Genomic DNA, 20172 nt, shown 5'->3' with positions numbered 1-20172 from the left:
GCTTTACATTTTTGGGGGGAATTTAACCATTTTTCTTCAATCATCTGCGTAGGAGCTCTGGAAATACTTTTGTCACTAATACACACTCCAATTTTGGCTTGCATATATAAATTCAGCCAGGCAAAAGCTTCTAATTTAGAAACTTGGCTGCAACCAGAGAGCTGGTGAACGGGCAGTAGCTTAAGAACTACTGGCTGGAGAAGCCCAATGCAGTCAACAGCCTATTTGAACTGCAGTTACAGGTTCATCATATTTTTTCAATTAAACAATGTGCGTAAATGTATCCACGATAAAATAAATGTATTTACTATGACGGTGCCAGAGATAGATTCAGTTAAAATATATTGTTCTGTGCCGCAAGCAGTAGTCATCCTTAAGCTGAAATAGTTGTAATTTTCTTTATAAAAACGTTTAAGTGTTAATATAATAAAAGGTAGATTTGGAAATATACAATTATCTGACGGCGCTGCCTCCTCTGTTTTTCTTTACTCAATTCTAGAAGTGGAGATCGATTTATTGAAGAAAAGACCTTATTATTGGCTGTTCGATCGTTTGTTTTCTTTTCCCAATTGAGTGCCTGGTTGAGTGTATCTCATGGTGCTGTCCCACGTAACATTCTGTACAGGTACGTTGGTGTTGTATTAAAAAGTATTTTGTGTATTGCCTGCTTTTGTGTTATTCTGTTGCATTGCTTTTTATATTTAGCGACCTGTGAGTTGAAAGCAATAAACTATTCATTTGCACCTGAGGTAGCATAATCAAATACATAATCAAATTCTAAATAGAGCTGCACACTTGCAGGAAATGGGTGCATAGGAGTTGCTAAAATGTCCATGGCATTTGAGTTTTTTGTTCAGCCAGAGGCAGTTGCTCGGGCTGCTGTCTAGTCTATCGTTTAACACCCACTATGCCACTGTAGACAAAGTCCTGCTTCCTTTCACCTTTTGCATGTTTGATGTGATGCTCTAAATATTATTAACCAAAAAGGGGCAATGCTAAACTCTCAACAAAGTAGCCAAGGATTTTAAAAGCACACAGCCCAATTAGTCACTTCAGTATATACCAGCAAATTAGTTCTGTATAAACTATTGCCCACCTCTAAGGTCTGCTGCTTGTGGACCAAATAATATACTAGACAATAACAATGGAAAGAGAGGCAACCGGTATAAATAATCCTGTATAATGAGGAAAATTCTTGAGTCTTCAGTGACCAAAAATTCTTCTTTAATATTTTCAGTCCATTACATGTGCTTACATGAGTTTCTCCCTTAGCAGGGCTTCACCAGGGCACTGGTAATATCACACAGCAATTTCCAGGATTGTGTAAGGCGTTATCCAAATGGAAAGACACACACCTGAAGTTGTAGTCTTCCTTTGATCAGTCGATCATTCACGTCCTCCGTAAGGATCAGGCCTATAAAATAACGAGGATAACGTATCCAAAAGTATGGTCCATCAATAGAAAATTCCAGTTGATACTTAATTGGGCATCATGAACGTTCTCATTGACCTGAGCCTTGTGCGGCTCTCTTCTCCTTACACCGACAGCTGATCTGGAACACCGTCGTTCGACTGAGTCGATTGACGGCGTTTCAGATCAGTTGTCTGTATACCTGTTGCCTCTCTTTCCAACGTGCATTAACCAACAAGCATTTACAATGCAATGGTTTTGCCTTTGTTAAAGTTAGAGCTATTGGCATTGCTCTTGACATTATTTTTATTTATGTGTTTTTTTTAAAACATAAATAAATGGCATTGTCATTTACAATGCAACTAGCTTTATCTCTCGCAAATGACACACACAAACACCCACAGAGAGCCCCCCCCCCACACACACACACACAGAGCCCCCCACACACACACCCACACAGAGCTCCCCCCCACACACACCCACACAGAGCCCTCCACACACACCCACACAGAGCCCCCCCACACACTGCGTCCCCCCCCACACACTGCAAGCCCTACACACTGCGACCCCCATTTCAATAGATGTGTGATGCTTACCTGGTACTAAATTGGTCCCTGCATGGCTGAAAGGTTGAAATGGTGTAGGAGGCAAGGGGACAAATGTGAGCATGGAGAGAAAGGAGTATAAGTTTGAGATTAGTGACTAGGTGAAAATAAAATCAGGAAGGACACAGGGTGGTCTTTCCAAATTAGATGGTCTATTTCAGGTAGAAAATGTCAGTAGGTTATTTGTGTTCTTGAGGGGGGATAGGTCCAACCGGCACCATAATCGGACGTTTATTGTTTATACCCATTCACAACAGGCAACTAGGCAGGATGGCCGTCTCAGAGCCCAATCAGCAGTGAAGCAACAAGGTCCCTAAACCTCCGTAAAAGCATGTCTAACACTGAGGGGCCCTCCTCAACACACACAGGGCTTGATAGAACTTAATTAGTTCCATACTGACAATTATTGCCAGACCAAAAATGTGTTAAAAACAGTAACATACACACTTGATATCTAGGAGATCTGACCGTGTAGCACTGCAGACCCCAATTTTACCCCCATTTTTGCCTGCACACCCTAAAAACGACCACATACAACATGTATACACAGAGAAGTCATCTGGAGTATACAGAGCAGAGGGAGCAGGCACTAGGAACAGACAAGACACAGGCAGGGGCACAGAGAAGTCATCTGGAGTATACAGAGCAGAGGGAGCAGGCACTAGGAACAGACAAAACACAGGCATGGGCAAAGAGAGTTATCTGGAGTATACAGAGTACAAGGAGCAGGCACTAGGAACAGACAAGACACAGGCATGGGCAAAGAGAGTTATCTGGAGTATACAGAGTACAAGGAGCAGGCACTGGGAACAGACAAGACACAGGCATGGGCAAAGAGAGTTATCTGCAGTATACAGAGTACAAGGAGCAGGCACTAGGAACAGACAAGACACAAGCATGGGCACAGAGAGACATCTGGAGTATACAGAGTACCAGGAGCAGGCACAAGGAACAGACAAGACACAGGCATGGGCAAAAAGAGACATCTGGAGTATACAGAGTACAAGGAACAGACCCTGATAACCGAGGACGTGACCTAGGAGCAGGCAAGAGACAGGCAGGGGCACAGAGAGACATCTGGAGTATGCATAGTGCAGAGAATAGACACTGAAAGACAACCGAGGACGTGACCTAGGAACAGGCAAGAGACAGGCAGGAGCACAGAGTGAAATCTGGAGTATACAGAGTACAAGGAGCAGGCAATAGGAACAGACAAGAGATAGGCATGGGCACAGAGAGTCATCTGGAGTATACAGAGTGCAAGGAGCAGGCACTAGGAACAGACAAGAGACAGGCATGGGCACAGAGAGACATCTGGAGTACATAGAGTACAACGAGCAGGCACTAGGAACAGACAAGAGACAGGCATGGGCACAGAGAGTCATCTGGAGTATACAGAGTGCAAGGAGCAGGCACTAGGAACAGACAAGACACAGGCATGGGCCCAGAGAGACATCTGGAGTATACAGAGTACAGGAACAGGCCCTGACAATCGAGGACGTGACCTAGGAACAGGCAAGAGACAGGCAGGGGTACAGAGAGACATCTGGAGTATACAGAGCAGAGGGAGCAGGCACTGAAAGACAATCTGGATTATAAAATGGAAACAGCCAGGAGACAGAGAGGGAGACACTCGAGCACAAAGAGACACCTGCAATACACAGAGAAAGCTCAAAACCTACTCTTGAAACGGTCAGGACAGGCAGGGACACACTTGGCCCCATAGAGGCGTCTGCAATAGGACCATGGGAGAATACGGACCATGCACAGAAACTGACCGACAGGAAAACCCCTGGAAACAAAGTATCCGAAGTTCAGAGAGAACAGGGAACAGGCACTGAAAGACAACCAGGTGCATAAACTGGAGACAGGCAGCAAACAGACAGGGCCACGGCTCGACACAGAAGCACATCTGAAATACACAAACTGCAAGAAATAGACAGTGAAAATCAATAAGGACACACACTGGAAACTTACAGTGACACGCCTGTGCACAGAGGAACATCTGAAGTATTGATTAAACAAAAATCAGACACTGAAGAAACAGGAACATTAACTGGAAGTAGACAGAAGACAAACAGGCAACCAGAGACATCTGAAAATATTGAGAAAAAGAAACGGATGCTGGAAACAACTAGGGGAACTCTCTGGAAACAGACAGTCGACACCTAGGGACTCTCCTGGGCACCGAGGGGCGTCTAAAGTATTAAGAAAACAAGGAGGAGATGGAAACCATGAAAAACACAAACACAGAATCAACTGCTAAAAGCCACAGACACGACTCGCCAGTAACAGCTGCAGGATAATAGAAGCTGGGGGTTAGGAGCATGCAGGCAAGAAATGACGAGGGAGGTCCGGGCGTAGGAGCATGCAGGCAAGAAATGACGAGGGAGGTAGGGGGACGGGAACGGGGCCGGGGAGACATAGAGAGCGAGGCAGCGGTAGGGGGGCGGGAACGGGAGCCGGTCCATAAGAGTAGGAGAACAACACAAACACGTCTAATGAACTTCCATTCCTCCACCACAACCTCCATTCGCCAGCCCAACACACTGCAGCCCTCCAAACCGCAGTCTTTCCAAATATCCGCCACTGTGTTTCCGACCGCATCTGGAGAGTGATCAAAAGTGTAAAACCACCCACCGTCACCACCAGCAGGAGGAGCGCCGCCTGCACTCCGGACATCATGGACAAAAGAGTGCGGCCCCCGCAGGTCTGTCGGGGGCGCGCACGGGCCTGGCCGCCCCTCTGGCGACCGTCGCTGACTCGGTACCCTCCTGGCACAGCCTCCGGGCTCAGTGCCCCCCCGCTGGGAGATTCATCGAAATCATGCTGTTTTAAAGGCTTTCAGGAGTAAGGCTATCCCCGACAGCCACACAGGAGTAAAATCAGCCAAAGCAGCGATATAAAGGCTTTCAGGAGTAAGGCTATCCCCGACAGCCACACAGGAGTAAAATCAGCCAAGGCAGCGATATGCGCCTTTAGGGACACAGGGACGAGCTTTCACCAGGTGCTGCTTTTTATGGTCGGACGAAAAAAAACATATCTTGTGTCCCGTTCTACTATGAGGCTTCCATTGGCGACCATTAAGCACCTCCTTCAATATACCTTACACTGCTCATTGTTTCTGCACAGTGGGCAGCCCCCCTCCCACCCAGCCGGACGGAGCCCCATCCCGTAGGCCATTAGCAGGCGTTCAAGCACTTAAGCAGTAAATAATGGGAAAGCTGCCTGACAAGGTGGAAGCGTGAAGAGGCCCTCGCACATAACAGAAGGAAGTGATGGGGTGTGTGCATTACAAGAGCAGGTGTCAGACAAGCACTCGACATTATCACATGAATGGGGGGGCTCTTCACTTGCAAAGGTAGGCTTTCCCCAAGTGTTTGCAAGCCAAACACTCCCATTCAGCCGCATCTTATCACAATACCCAACGTGAGCGCTCATTATCGCCCGGCCCCAGGGCATTCTGGGAAATGTTTGGGAAGCTCGAGTGTCCGAGGCCCAGAGGCATGCAGGCGAGAGGCCAGACTCACCCGGTCCGTTCACAGAGGCATGCAGCAGTTCTCGCCTGGGCCTCGGCAGAATGTTGCACGCGCATCAGAGGTTATGGCTGGCACGGAAACAGGCTGTTACTTCAGGCCTCCGAGGGAGTGGGAGCCCGGGAATTCCACCGGCAGATCGAGAGAGGGCTCCGGGGAGAGAGAGGGCTTCTGCCCATCTCTCTGCGAGGTGTCGCAAACAAGCCAACTCCAGAGCGACGGCAAAGGCCAAACGCACTGACAGGATGCAGAAAGCACTCGGTACATTTCGGAGAAGTTCGGTGTGCCACCGTGACGATCGGTCTGGGAGGCGAGCAGCGACAGGCTGGGCAGCCCAGACAGAGCGGCAGGTTGGAGAGGCACTTCTCCGGTCTCCCCGCGGGCGCCGCCATAGTGCTTTCTGTCTTCCTCTCCTTCTTCCCCGGGCTGCGGGGGGCGGGCACTTCCGGCCGGCCGCGCTAGGATTGGCCGGCCGGCCAGTCACGGGGCGGGAAACGGGGGGGAAGAGACGCAGTAGTGCCGGCAATGCCGGACCAGACACGGGGGCGTTCCCGGCGTCCCGTGACGTCGGCAAAAGCCAAAGAATGTCGGGAACGCCCCCGTGTCTGGTCCGGCATTGACGGACAGGCCCCTCGTCCAATGGCAAGGCTCCGTTTACGGAGCCAGCCAATCAAGGACGAGGGCCGAACAAAGCCACCCTACAGTTCTCAACAGGATTTCGCCTGCGCCGAAAAGATGCGCAGAGCGCATCTTCGGCGAGGCAAAACCTAAAAAGGGGTAGCTTGTATAACCCTAACAGAGCCTGGGCTTCAGTAGAAATGAGATGGGTTCTCTGTTGCAATAAACTAAATAAATGTTGTCGTCTAAATACTATAATTGTATGGGACCCGCTGTTTTATTTTGTGCAACATGATGTTCTACCAAGATACAGCATGTACAACTACACCACTACCCAGCATAGCATACTAAATAAGTAACATCACAAACATATGTGACAATATGTTCACCAACTGTTAATAAATCGTTGACATTTTCAAAAAAGCTATAGAACACTTCAACCTTGTTCCAATTTTAGATCAGGTGTCTACTTCTTTACTTCTAATGTGGTCTAACTTAAGGGTAGCAAAGCCAGTCTGCTAAAAGGTATATCTGTACCCCATGTAATGGTGCTGTATTCTCTAGCACACTTTTCTTAATTATTTTTAAATAATGCCCATGTTTCTGTATACTTGTAGGTCGACACCTTTCAGCCTGTAGTTACTGGGCTCTTCAGGACAACAACAAGGTAACTTGTGCATCTATTCATTTTGTACTCTACTTAAATGCGGATCACCCTGCCTGTGTGCTATCACTGTGGTTGGTCCAACGTATTCAGTGGACAACCCCATCAACTGTAGCGCGTGGATGGAATCTAATCGATGGAAACACAGACCGCTGTAACACGGTTAGCGAGTCAGGAACTCAAAATAAAATTGGAGTATGCTACCACCCACGTGGTCACTGCCAGCGTGGCAACTTTTTGATCCAACAAGACAAACACAGACTTCAAAGAGATGTGGGTCAGTTCCTGCGGTCCTTGTTTCTATTGATTAGATTCCACCCATGCTCTAGAGTTGATGGCATTGTCCACTCAATGAGCTGTACTGATCCTAGCAGTTGCACACATGCAGGATGATCAACGTTCAACTTGAGAACAAATTGAATCGATGCATCAATCAATCAATCAATCAAAGCATTTATATAGCGCACTACTCACCCAGAGGGTCTCAAGGCGCTAGGGGAGGGGGGTCCGCTACTGCTTGAACAGCCAGGTCTTGAGTTGCTTCCTGAAGGCGAGGTGGTCCTGGGTCAGGCGGAGATGGGTCGGGAGGGAGTTCTATGTCTTGGCGGCGAGGTAGGAGAAGGACCGTCCCCCTCTGGTGGCTCTTCGGATGCGGGGGACGGCGGCGAGGGCGTGGCCGGTCGATCGAAGCTGGCGTTTGGGAGCGTAGAAGTTGAGGCGGCTGTTGAGGTATCCTGGGCCTTGGTTGTGAAGGGCTTTGTGTGCGTGGGCGAGGAGTCGGAAGGTGATTCTCTTGTTGACCGGGAGCCAGTGCTGGTCTCTCAGGTGTCCGGAGATGTGGCTGCGATGGGGGATGTCCAGGATGCGTCGTGCTGAGGCGTTCTGGATCCGCTGGAGTCTCTTCTGGAGTTTGGCGGTGGTTCCGGCGTAGAGGGAGTTGCCGTAGTCTAGACAGCTGGTGACAAGGGCCTGGGTGACCGTATTCCTGGTCTCGGTGGGGATCCACCGGAAGATCTTACGTAGCATGCGCAGGATGTTGAAGCACAACGAGGAGACGGCGTTGACTTGTCTGGTCATGGAGACGGAGGAGTCCAGGATGAAGCCCAGGTTGCGTGCGTGATCTGTTGGTTTGGGTGCGCTGCCTAGGGCGGGAGGCCACCAGGAGTCGTCCCAGGCGGAGGGTGAGGATCCCAGGATGAGGACTTCCGTCTTGTCCGAGTTCAGTTTCAGGCGGCTGTTCTTCATCCATTCGGCTACCTCTTTCATCCCTTGAGTTACCTTGCTGTTGTGACGAAGACGCCAGTACCTAGAGGATGAAACGTGTTGACATCCAAGGATAGGAGCACCGCCAAATTATGAAAAAGTAATAATGGACAGTGTGCTAGAGGATGCAGCACCATTATGTGGGGTCAGATACACCTCTGGGCATTTTGGCTATGCTACCCATAGGTTGAACCACATTAGAAGAAAAGAATTGGACATCTGATCTAAAATTGTAACAACAAGGAGCATTAGTATTCTGTGGACATTTTTGAAAATATTTTGTCAATGATTCATTAAATGTTGGTGAAGGTATTGATTCCTTTTTTAGGTATGCCTCTGGTCCATCATAGGTAATGGTGGTCGCCAACTTCTCAATTTTAGGGAAAGCGAGTCACCATTTTCCTCGGTTTAAGTAACATTATTGTCATGTCTGCCATTGACGAAAATGTCGTCTGACCTTATCTTTCTAAGAACTGTGAAAGTGTCAAAACATTCGGCTAATTACATAAATATAAAACCTCAAACAACATCAGTCTGGGGCAAGTGTCTACTTATCATCATGTCAAGGTTAAATAAGAATAAATACAGACATATAGTCAAAATAGTGTTGTCTTAATTGATGTTCTTTCACCTTCTATGGTAAGAATAAAACATCTGGGATGCACAACTTGATGCACATAATCTGTCAGACATTCCTAAATTTATTTCACAAATATCAGTCTCTCATAGGATTTAGTATATTAGGGCTGCCACTTGACCAGTTGTCAGGAGTGGTGCTTTGCCCAGATTATTGCACGAAATTCAGCTAGCGATGGTCTCACTTAATGGCAGCGCATTTTGAAGATGCTACATCTCGCCTTCTACTGATGAAATCAAGTCCCAGAGGAAGGCTGCTACACAAGCTTGTGTTTGCCCTTTGTATGGAACATTGCCTTCTCGCCTCTGCCTTTAACGAGCGCTCTTGCTGCTAACAAGGTATGCAGTGTGTCTCTTCTCCCTAAGTAACTGTTGACGTCAAGTTTCTGTACTTTTCATTTTCTGTTAGTGTAGCGCATAGAAGTAGGTTGTAAGGTTTTATGACATTTTAACTATGTTTTTAAAGTTAATTTTATTCTTGTTGTTCACAATGTGCTTTCTTGCTGTCTTTATGATATCCTGTTTAGATATTTTAGATGGGCTGAGAGACTCATTTGCACTGTTGTGATGAATGCTTTAGTTAAGAGTCTATTCTACTTAGTATACTCTTCTCTTCTGTTCTACTCTATTCTTTGGAAATTATATAGTGTGTGGCTACCCAACGGGCCTGCCAGCGCTGGTAATAAACCTCCACTAGCAGTACTTCTTTCATGCCTCTAAATTAGAAAAGGTAAGTTTTCAGCTGTTTTCTGAAGCTGATTTCTAATTTGTCCGGTCTGATGTGTGTTGGCAGAACATTCCAGAGCTTAGGTGCCAGATATGCAAAGGAACTTCATCCGAATCTTGTTCTCTTGATCCTTGGTACCAGTAGAAGATTGAGGCCGTAAGAGCGTAATGATCTTCTCAACGTATAAGGAGACACCATGCGTTGAATAAGCTGGGTGCCTTTTTTTTGTTAATAGCACATGACCTGACAGAGATTTAAACTGGGTTCTCTTATGTTTTGCTAGCCAAATGCAAGGCTGCTAAGGCTGAGGCTGCTTACATATGCTTGGGGATTTTCTATTGCATCAGTGTTGCAGCATTCTGGATTACCTGCAGTCGGTTTGTAACATATTTCGGACTCCCTAGGTAGGGAAACCTTCCATAATCCAGACACGAGTTGATTAGTCCTTGCACAACCACTCTTCAGAGTGGTGCCAAGAGCCAACTAAACAGTTTTGTCAGGGTGCGAAGTAGTCCAAAACGACAAGATGGGTAGCCTGTTATCTGTCCATAATACCAGCTTTTGACTGTAGGGGAGGGTGAGGGAAATGCACCAGAACAATCAGGCCCTTTAAGTTTCAACTACCAGGAGGGGTTGTTTCCTGCAACTAAAACCTCAGTTTTATTCAAACAGCTGGCAGACACCCAGTTTGTAACTTGTTTAGGGCAAGAGTTTAACTGATTGGAGGTTTTGTTAAGTTCTGCGTTGAGTGAAATGATGATGTGTGTAATCTACATAGGAAATTAGAGCAAGCGTACCAAAATCTCCCAATAAACACAAGGGCTCTTTTTTAGAGCCACCCAAGATCCAAACATATAACCTAGATTTATAATAAAAAGTTACATTTTGTTTGCTGGAAGTGGCGCACCCAGCACTTTCACACTAGGGGGCTGCGCTGAGCATCGCGCTAGGGTTGCGACTGAAAGGTTTTCGTAAAAAAAAAACTGGCTCCTACCACTAATTTCTTTTTGCCCGTGGGACCTCATCCCCGGGGGCCTATCTACTTCGAAAGAGCCTGGGGGCGGGGAACCCCAATGCCCCCGCAGTCCCACCGGCTCCCCACGTCCTGCGAGAGACGGTATTGCTTTTCCTGACATGTAGCTCCCCATGTGGAAAAGCAATCCTCATTTGGATTTTGGAAGAGAGAGCAGGTTTCCCTCCTCTGTCTTCCAAAATCCAAACCAGAGTTTGCAACTGTAGGGTGGGATACATGCTCTTGCCCTACCGTAGCAAACAGCAGTGTCCCGGGGGTGTGCACCTGGGACACTGCAGGAGCCGGCCCTGGGGGGTGGTGGTCCCCAGGGCCATCAAAGGCTCCAGGAGGGGGGTCCGCAGCCCCCTTCCAACAATTTCAAAGCTCTGGGGAGGTGGTGGTCCCCTAGGACGGAGGTCCGCTATGGACCCCCAAATTTGAATTTTAGTGCCTAGGGGAGGTGGCGGTCGCCGGGGCGTGTGGGGGATTCAGCCCCCCATACAGGTGTAATAAAACAAAAATCCCCGATCAGTGGCGATCCCTGGGGCTGCGGGGGCCTCCCTGTGCCCCTGCTATTACATTTGTACATACCCCCTGGAACTGGCCCACCCGGGGGTTAAAAATAACTGAGCGAGGAAGCCCTCACTTAATTTTTTAAAAACATTTTTGTTTGAATCCGCGCACCCAGCATGTTCACACCATGGGGCTGCCCTGAGCGTCGCAACTCCAAATTTTTCGTTAAAAAAAAAGTCTCCTTCCACTAATTTCTATTCTCCCCGGGGACCCCATTCCCCGGGGCCTATTCACTTCAATGGGAAGCCCCAATGACCCCATGGTCCCGCCGGCTTACCGCGTCCTGCGAGAGCCAGCATTGCTTTTCCACATGGGGAGATGCTAACATACAGCTCCCCATGTAGAAAAGCAATTCTGCTTTGGATTTTGGAAGAGAGCAGGTTTCCCTGCTCACTTACAAAATCCAAAGCAGAGTTTGCTACAGTAGGAAGGGAGATGTGCTCCCACCCTACCGTAACAAGCAGCAGTGTCCCGGGGGTGGGCACCCTGGAACAATGCAGGAGCCGGCCCTGGGGGCGTGGCTGTCCCCTGGGCCATCAAAGGTTCCAGGAAGGGGGCCAACTGCCCCCTCCCAACAATTACAAAGCCCCGGGGAGGTGGTGGTCCCTGGGGCCGGGGGTCTGCTATGGACCCCTGAATTTGAATTTTAGTGCCCTGGGGAGGCGGTGGCCCCCGGGGTGTAGGGGGGATTGAGCCCCTCCCCACACAGGTGTAATTTTAGAAAATAAAAGCCCGGGGTGGCGGTCTCCGGGGCTGTGGGGGCCTCCCTGGGCCCCTGCTATTACATTTACACATGCGCCCGGGACCTGGCCCACCCGGGGGTTAAAAATAACGAAGCGAGGGAGGCCTTGTTTCTTTTTTTTTTTTTTTCCTACCCGTTTGGATCCGCGCACCCAGCGCGCATTCTGCTGTGTTTTTTATTTTTAAAAATGGCATAGGGTCCTTCTGGGACCCCCTGAGCAGGACAAGGGGGACAGGGTGTTTCTACCCAGTCCCCTTTTCTTGTTTTACGCCTTTATTTTTCTGTTTGCTTGTGCCTCGGTTACCGAACCACAAGATGGCTGCCAACACTTCCTGGTTTGGAATGTTGACAGCCAATTAGAATGCAGCTCGTGATCGGCAGGGTGCGCGAGTCCACTGCTCCTCTATATATCAAAACATTTATTTTTTGATTTTTCTAAGCAACTACTGAACGGGTTTACACCATTTAAGAAAGAGTTCTTTCTGAGGCAAGGGCTACCTTCATGCTAAATTTGGTGTAATTCCGTTCAGCATTTCGAGCTGTAGCCGTGCCTAAAGTTTCCTATGGGAATTTCCATGGAGAAACCCCGTTTTGGGACCCCCTTTTTTCTCGGCCCCTGCTTGCCGAATCACCCTGAAACGTTCAAGATAAGAGCTGACCGGAGCTGGCCATATGTTATGAAAATGTCGTGAAGATTCATCAACCGGCGCCAAAGTTATTGGGGAAAAAAAAAATACGTTTCCTATGGAAACTAGGTCCTAACTATAACTACCTGTAGGTAATATATCACACATGTATATAAATAGGCAGCCCCAAAACCCAAAATTAGACTCAAATATGCCATTATTGCATTGTATTTTTCTTCTTTAATAAATCATATAAAATAACCTTTCCATGATATAGAGAAATTTATTCCAAACTTGCTTGAACAACGCCTTTATTTTAAAAGAAAAAGTCAAGGTGATTGGAGATTAGCTAGAAGGCTGCATGAAGAATTCTCATTCGAGAAAACTGGCACCGTACCTTTAAGACCTCCAGTTTCCCATCATGCCCCACCGGTGACAGATTGTGTAGTTCTTTTTTCCGGCTCCTTCTGTGAGAATCCTGGAGCATTGAGCTTGTCAGTTAGTGTTTTTTTTATCACTAATTAGTATTTTCAAGTGAGATTCTTTTGTCTTCACTTGACGTTTTGTACTTGTAGTAGTACTTGTAGTACTATTTCCATAATTTTTTCTGACTTTTCAGCAATTTTTCCTGTCCCAAATGCCACCCTTATTTATAAGTGCCCTTCCTGTGGGAATAAGATGGCTAAGTCAGTTCTGCACTCTGTCTGTATTGTGAACCTACCATATTCACACAGACCAGACAAGTGCTAGTACTGCCAGCAGTTTTCCGATGAACCCTTTGTGAAAGGGAGACGATCCAGGTTCATGCCATGCAGTAGAGTGGAAAGGAGTCTGTAAGTGACCTGGAAGCAAATCCATCTAAAGAGCCCTCCTCTCAAAGAAGATCAGCGCACAAGAAACAGGGCGAAAAAAGAAAGCATCAGTCAAATTCGCCATTGAGGTAAAGATCGACGTTGATAATACCACTGTGCGCTCCTTCAGCCTCTAAGTCTCTGGTGTTGCAGTCTGCATCGAAGACTCTATTGCAGTCGAAACGGACGGCTCTCGGTATGGCAAAGTCTAAATCTCGACACGTATCAGGTTCCCATCAGCCGACGTCGTTCCCCTCTCGTAGACGGTCCAAGTCCGGCTCGACAACGAGGTTTGAGGGCAGACGTTCGACGTCGAAGACTGATCGTCAACATGGGCGGTTGCAATCGAAGACCTTAGTGCCAATTATGAGGACACCACCTATGAGGGTACCTCAGACGACGCTGAATCCAATGCTGAAGACTCCGACGTCGGTTGTCCTTGTTCACAGTCGATCAATTGTTTCCTCACCAACAGCAGGGCAAGCTCAATCATCCTCGCTGGCGAGATGGTAGACGTCAAGAACGGCTCAGGAGAGAAGGTCGCCTTCGATGTCGAGAAGAAGGGCACCTTCGACTTCCGGGATCACCGTCGGGGAGGTCGCATCCGAGGCCTAGATCCGCCTGCATGTCTCCACCTGATAAGAGACAGTGAATAGATAGGTCACCAGTTCTGACGTCAAGCGATCCTTCGTCAAGGGAAATTCAGGCTCTAACATAGAAGGGTATGACGTTGAGAAGTGCTTCGTCGTCCCCCGGACCCACGGATGGTGGAGATCAGGCCAGAAGATTCCCCGGCTCCAGAAAACCATTCGCCTCCAACTAACCTTTCTCCAAGATGGCTGGAGAGCATAAGAGACTGAAAGATGAGAACCTTTCTCCTACTATGTCATCTACTCTACCAATAAGAGTATCGCCAGTGGATGATATTGTTACCTTTAACAAGGTACTGTGTAGAGGGGCTACAAAGCTCAACATCGAGATCCCTGTCTGGTCTGTCAACATTGGTCATATTTGAGACCCTTCATCAAAGTACTTCCACTAGACTTCTGCTCCTCTTGCTTCCAGAACTATTTGAACGGTCTTTACATATTTTCTAACACCGGCATCAGTGGGAGCAGCACAATCCTAGATAGCGAAACAATACAGAGCCCCAAAAAAGGACCCACTTTTTCTGAGGTCTGATCCTCCACCGGACTCTGTCATTGTATCAGCAGCCAGGAAAGCGTACACGGGGGGCCTCCTCATCTGCTGTTCCCTTTCCCCCGACAAAGACCGCAAAACCACGGTCTCCATTGATTAGAGAATTTGCAACACCTCTGCCTCTTACATGAAAGTGACCAGCACTTCTACACTGCTATGTTGACATGACTTTCTCTCAAGGTTTACAGAGAAATTATAGAAAGAAGATTTTCAGGACTTTCAGGAGATCCTGCATGAAGGAGGGCTCGTGGCGATTCAGTCATCAGCGCTGCAGCAGATGCCTCGGACCTTGCTGCTCATGGTTATTCCCATGGTATCTGCGCTAGGAGTTTCTCCAGGCTGAGACTCGCAGGCTTGAAACCAGAAGCCCAACACAGAATTCTCAACCTTCCCTTCAATGGTACCTCGCTCTTTGTCTTTCATGTAGATGTTGAGATGTCCAGGATGAAGTCCAGCAGTGGGTTCAAACCTCTCATTGGTCATCGCAGCAACACATGCAAGATCACATTACCACCAGTGGTGGCCCGGCAGAGGAAGAGAGGGCTCCAGACAAAAAAAAACTGTGGCAAAAGAACAGCCTAAGCAGTGAGTTCTTGTTTCCCCCCCAACTCTGTTACCCACTCTGGTAGGTGGGGTGAGGGGGGCGGGGGTGAGGGGAGTTCAAGTTTTCACTTGGACGAGTGGATCAAAAAAATGCAGGACAACTGGGTACTCAATATTGTGTGGAATGGGTACTCAGTCAGATGCAAGTCTCCTCCACCCTCTGTACATCCTCGGAGAACTCCAGTCAATCTGTTAGATCTCCTGTGAAAGGAGGTCTCCATCCTGTTAGAAAAACATGCCATCGAAAAGGTTCCCTGGCAGCAACATCGCCAGGGGACCTATGCCTGCTACTTCTTGATTCCAAAGAAAGGTCCAAACAAGGCGTTCAAGGCCATACTAGATCTCAGACTCTTAAACAAACTTGTCCTCAAAGAAAGATTCAAGGGGGTGGCTAGCAGCCGATGATGGCGGCAGCAACCTAGAGAGGCTCCCGTAGCAAGGCGGCTTCCCGCAACAATCCGCATGCCTATCCGCTCAATATTCGTCCCAGAAGGGGTGTCCTGGGTGCGGTGACCGAACGGCGGTCGCTGGAGAAATTTGGGAGCTTTCAAGCCCCGGGAAGAGGAAGAAAGACCGACCTTATCCTCCATCACAGTGCGGCCTGGTGGCACGAGTGCAGCCGGGTGATCTGGCCGAGCTCCATCCGGGCGGAAGTGGACCCTCCCCGGCACAGCCGACAGGAAGTACCCGCAGAAGACGTAGTCCGACACCAACGAACATCCGGACCGGCGGGTTCCCTTTGAACACTCCACTCCCGACTCTAACTTTCCAGCGACGAGGCGGGGCAGTGCCTGGCGGCGGCAATCAACCACGACTGGAGTCTGAAATTACTGCGCGATAGCCGCCATCTTGCCCTGGCCTGCCAGAGCCGAGGCAGACCTGCCGCCGAAGGGACCAACCCGCCAGCAGCGATCACCGAACTGTGCCTAGCTGAGCTCTCCGTCCGGACGCCTACTTCCCCTATCACCGAGAGTGGCCCGACGTCGAGCCAAAATGGCGGGGAAGGGACTCCGACAAACCGCCGCTCAGGCGAAACTCGACAAATTTGCCTAGGATAACCAGGCACTTTACCAGCTTGAGCAACGCAAGTCCCTCGGCAAAGGTGCGGACAGCGACGGGGCTAAAAAGGCTACTTTGGACGATGTCCTACGCGCCCTGGAGCAGGTTCAGGCGACCGTGGGCTCGACCGCTACCAAGGTGACCCTCATACGAGCCGACCTCCAGAAAATGGGTGAGAGTGAAGCAAGTGGAGGTGATGGCCAAATCACTCGTGGAAGACGTCTCTGATCTACAGGTGGCAATGGAAAAGTTGCAGGCTGACAACAAACTCTTGAAAGACAAGCTGGATTACCACGAGGGGCGCTCCAGGCGAAACAACGTCTGCATTTTGGGGGTCCCGGAATCCGAAACGAAAGGGGCTATGGACCTGTACGTGGAGGACCTCATCAAGAACCAGCTGGCCCCTAAGGGGCTCTCCAACTTCTTTACTGTTGAGTGAGCCCATAGGGTACCCGGTGGGACACCTAAACCTGGGGCTACCCTGCGTCCCATCCTGGCAAGACTTTTTAACTTTAGAGATCGAGACACAATTCTCCAAGCGGCCAGGGTGGCACCACCCATTCAGATTCAAAATTCACGCATCTCCTTCTTCCCGGACTACACGGCGGAGGTCACGCGCAGGAGGAGAACTTTCCTGGAGGTGAAGAAGACGCTCCGCGAACAGGAATTGCCGTACTCCATGCTGTTCCCAGCCCGGCTACGAGTGGTGGCCGAGAAGAAGGTTTGGTTCTTCGACTCTCCGGAGGCAGCGAGAGACTGGCTGGAGGGATGGCGCACGGTGGACCGCACATCAAACCGTCGACGCAACAGGCCCGAAACCGACAGCCGGCCCGGCTCGCAGACTTCGGCTAGGTGGAGCGCGAGTGCATCCCCATCACAGGAGCGAACTGGGGCTACCGGGGGCAAATGAGAACCGCAGGCGATGTACTGGTTGGACTTTCTCCCATAAAGATTGCTCTATCTCGTCGTTCTTGGACTCTGGCCTGGACATCCCGAGGGAGGCAAGGGGACCGCCGGCTTTGGGGGACACTCTCCCCTGACGCGCAAGTACTCTGTTTTTGGAATGGGATAAGCGCTCTACTGAGTTGGGATGGCGGGCAGTTGAAGGTCCGTTTAGCAGGGAGGCAGGGTGGGAAGGGGAGGGGGGGGGGGTTGTTTCTTTATTATGGGAAATTCGCTAAGTCGATCAAGAACTGTGCAGTGTGTTTTGACTAGTATTGTGCTATTGCAGGTACGGATGATTCTTGCTGGGTGTTTGATGACTGGTGATGGCGGATGAACGACTCAATCCGTGAGGGTGCATGGGAGGCAGACGAGTAGCTCCGCCCTCCGGCTTCTTTCCTGGAATGTGCGGGGCCTAGGGGATAAGGTAAAACGTGGCCTAGTCCTGTCTGAAGTGAAGCGCTATAAACCAGACTTGGTACTCATGTAGGAGACTCATTTGGTGGGGGGAGCTACTAAGGCCCTGGACAGGAGGGGGTATAGAATGCTCGTGCACTCCGAATTCTCCACTGGTTCAAGGGGCACAGGTATACTGATCAAAAAATCCTCCCACTTCATCACACTCCGCACTAAAACCGACAATCAGGGATGCTTTTCTGCGGTGGTGGGGCAGTGGGACGGTCGCCCGTTAACGGTGGTCTCAGTGTATATCCCGCCTTCCCTACACTCGGTGATGCTTCCAGCGCTGGGCGACTTCTTGCTGTCCCTCCCGGACGGTGAAATGCTCTTGGGTGGAGACTTCAATGCAACTGTAGACCCGCAGCTTGACAGGTTTCCGGTTGCCGCCCCGCCGGGGGGACCCTCCCGGTTTCAGCGGTTCTTAGAGGCACTGGGGCTGATCGATGTTTGGCGCCATGTTCACCCCCTGATTAAACAATACACGTTTCATTCCACAGTCCACAACAGTCTGTCCCGCATTGATTACTTCCTAGCGTTGGGGGACGGGGTACAGCGAGTAGATGAGGTAGGCATACACCCTCGTGGCATCTCCGACCACTCACCATTGACCCTCACCATTACCTCACGGACACGCTCCCGTCGCCGCATATACCCCATTCAGGCCTCCTACCTTAAGGTCCCGAAAGTCAGGAGGGCTCTTCAGAGGGCCACAGAGCAGTATTTCATTGAAAACGAACCAACCGCGGCTTCTGCTGAGATTCTCTGGGAGGCCTATAAAACAGTATTGCGGGGACAGGCTATAGGCTCAATAGCTGCTCATAAGAAGGAACAAACAGCGAGCACTCTGCTCTCGAGCTCCGACTGCGCGACACCACAACCTCCCGCGAAGCTGACCCCACGGAAGACACGACACACACTCTTACCCTTCACCAGCAGTTTTACACTGACCATGCACGCCTCACGGTACAGGGGCATATCACTGAGACACAGAATCGGGTGTACGATGTGGGGGACAAGGCGGGGAAGATGCTGGCCTGGCTTGATAAGAGAGGGGGTAGCTCCAGGGGGATCCAACAGGTGAGGGACGAACATGGCACGATGTTAACTGGCCCCGACCAGGTGGTGGAGGCGCTAGCGTCCCACTTCGAAAAGGTGTACACTCCCGAAAGAGAGGTTACCGTAATTGCGGCCCAATGTGCACTGAGCGACATAGATATTCCGTCGCTGCGGCCGGAGGCCGCGGCCGACCTGGAGGCGGCGTTGACTGCCGACGAACTTCGGTTGGCCGTAGGGGCGCTCAAACCCGGTAAGGCACTTGGGCCGAACGGCATTCCGATCGAGTGGTTCCAGGCACGCACTGACGACCTTTGTCCCCACCTACTTAAGATGTACGTAGAATGTCGTGAAAAGGGCCAGCTCCCGCTGGTTCAGCGGACGGCCACGATTGAGGCTATACCAAAGCCCGGCAAGCCTCCAAAAGAGTGCGCATCTTACCGCCCCATCTCGCTGCTGAATGCAGAGAGCAAAATTTTGGCGAAGCTCCTGGCCAACCGCCTACTGCCCCATCTGTCTGACCTTATCCACCCAGACCAATCGGGGTTCATGCCTCATAGAAACACCGCACTTAATCTCAGAAGGGTACACGGGGTGCTGGCAAGGGCGGACCAACTTAGCGATAGTGCAGTTATACTGGCCCTGGACGCGAAGATGGCTTTTGACCTGGTGGAGTGGACTTACCTCTTTGAAGTCCTGTCCCACATGGGCTTCAGCCCGAACTTCATCTCATGGGTAAAGCTTCTCTACACAGCGCCAGTGGCACATGTGGTGGCAAATGGCCACATATCACGCATATTCCCTCTTGGCCGTGGCACCCGGCAGGGCTGCCCTCTATCTCCCCTGCTTTTTGCGCTTACCCTGGAGCCTTTGGCTATTCGCATCAGACATACTCCCTTACTCAAGGGAATTCAATGGAGGGAGGGATGGGAGGACAGCTTGTCCCTCTATGCGGACGACATGCTGGTGTACCTAACTGATCCCGAGCGTGGAGTCCCGGCCCTTTTGCGCCTGTGCAACGAACATGGTGAGGTTTCCGGCTACACTATAAACTGGAACAAGTCGGAGTTATATGTGCTGGCAGGGAGCACCCCGACACTCGGGCCAGACTGCCCTCTGCGTCTGGCCGGCTCCTCCTTTAAATACTTAGGTATCCATATCACAAGGGACCCCTCTGAACACAAGCGACTAAACCTCATGCCACCACTGGAACGTCTCAAACAAGACGCAGGCTTCTGGGCTGGGTTGCCATTGACGATGCTGGGGAAAGCTGCATTGTACAAGATGAAATCACTGACCCGCTTTCTGTACATCCTGGATAACACACCATTCCCGGTGACAGCGGGATACTTCAGGAGGGTTGCAGCGGTGGTTTCCGGGCTGTTGTGGGGCAATCGCCCTGCGCGCATAGCCCAAGCTAAACTCTGCAGGGGCTGGTATGAGGGCGGCATCGCACTTCCCAACTTGCACTTATACTACTGGGCAGCACAACTCAGGCCCATCAACCAATGGCTGCATGCTCCACAATCTGACCCGGCGTTCCAAGCGGACAGGGCACAATTAGGCACCAATAACATACTTGCCCCGCTTTA

General features: G+C 50.1%; 1 protein-coding gene across 2 annotated transcripts in view; it reads left to right on the top strand.

Moving 5' to 3' along the window:
* ATOSA (atos homolog A) overlaps nucleotides 1–20172 on the top strand; it is a 450421-nt gene that overhangs the window by 111339 nt on the left and 318910 nt on the right. For both annotated transcript variants that reach the window (XM_086958313.1, XM_086958312.1), the window contains exon 4: nucleotides 500–625. In XM_086958313.1, coding sequence (XP_086814439.1) covers nucleotides 500–625 — 126 coding nt within the window. The remainder of the gene's footprint in view (nucleotides 1–499; nucleotides 626–20172) is intronic.

The sequence above is a fragment of the Lissotriton vulgaris genome, chromosome 2_1, assembly GCF_964263255.1.
Source record: "Lissotriton vulgaris chromosome 2_1, aLisVul1.2, whole genome shotgun sequence".
In the NCBI taxonomy this organism is placed as follows: domain Eukaryota; kingdom Metazoa; phylum Chordata; class Amphibia; order Caudata; family Salamandridae; genus Lissotriton; species Lissotriton vulgaris.
Note: the sequence above shows the minus strand (reverse complement) of the source record. Positions and strands in the feature narration are given on the sequence as shown.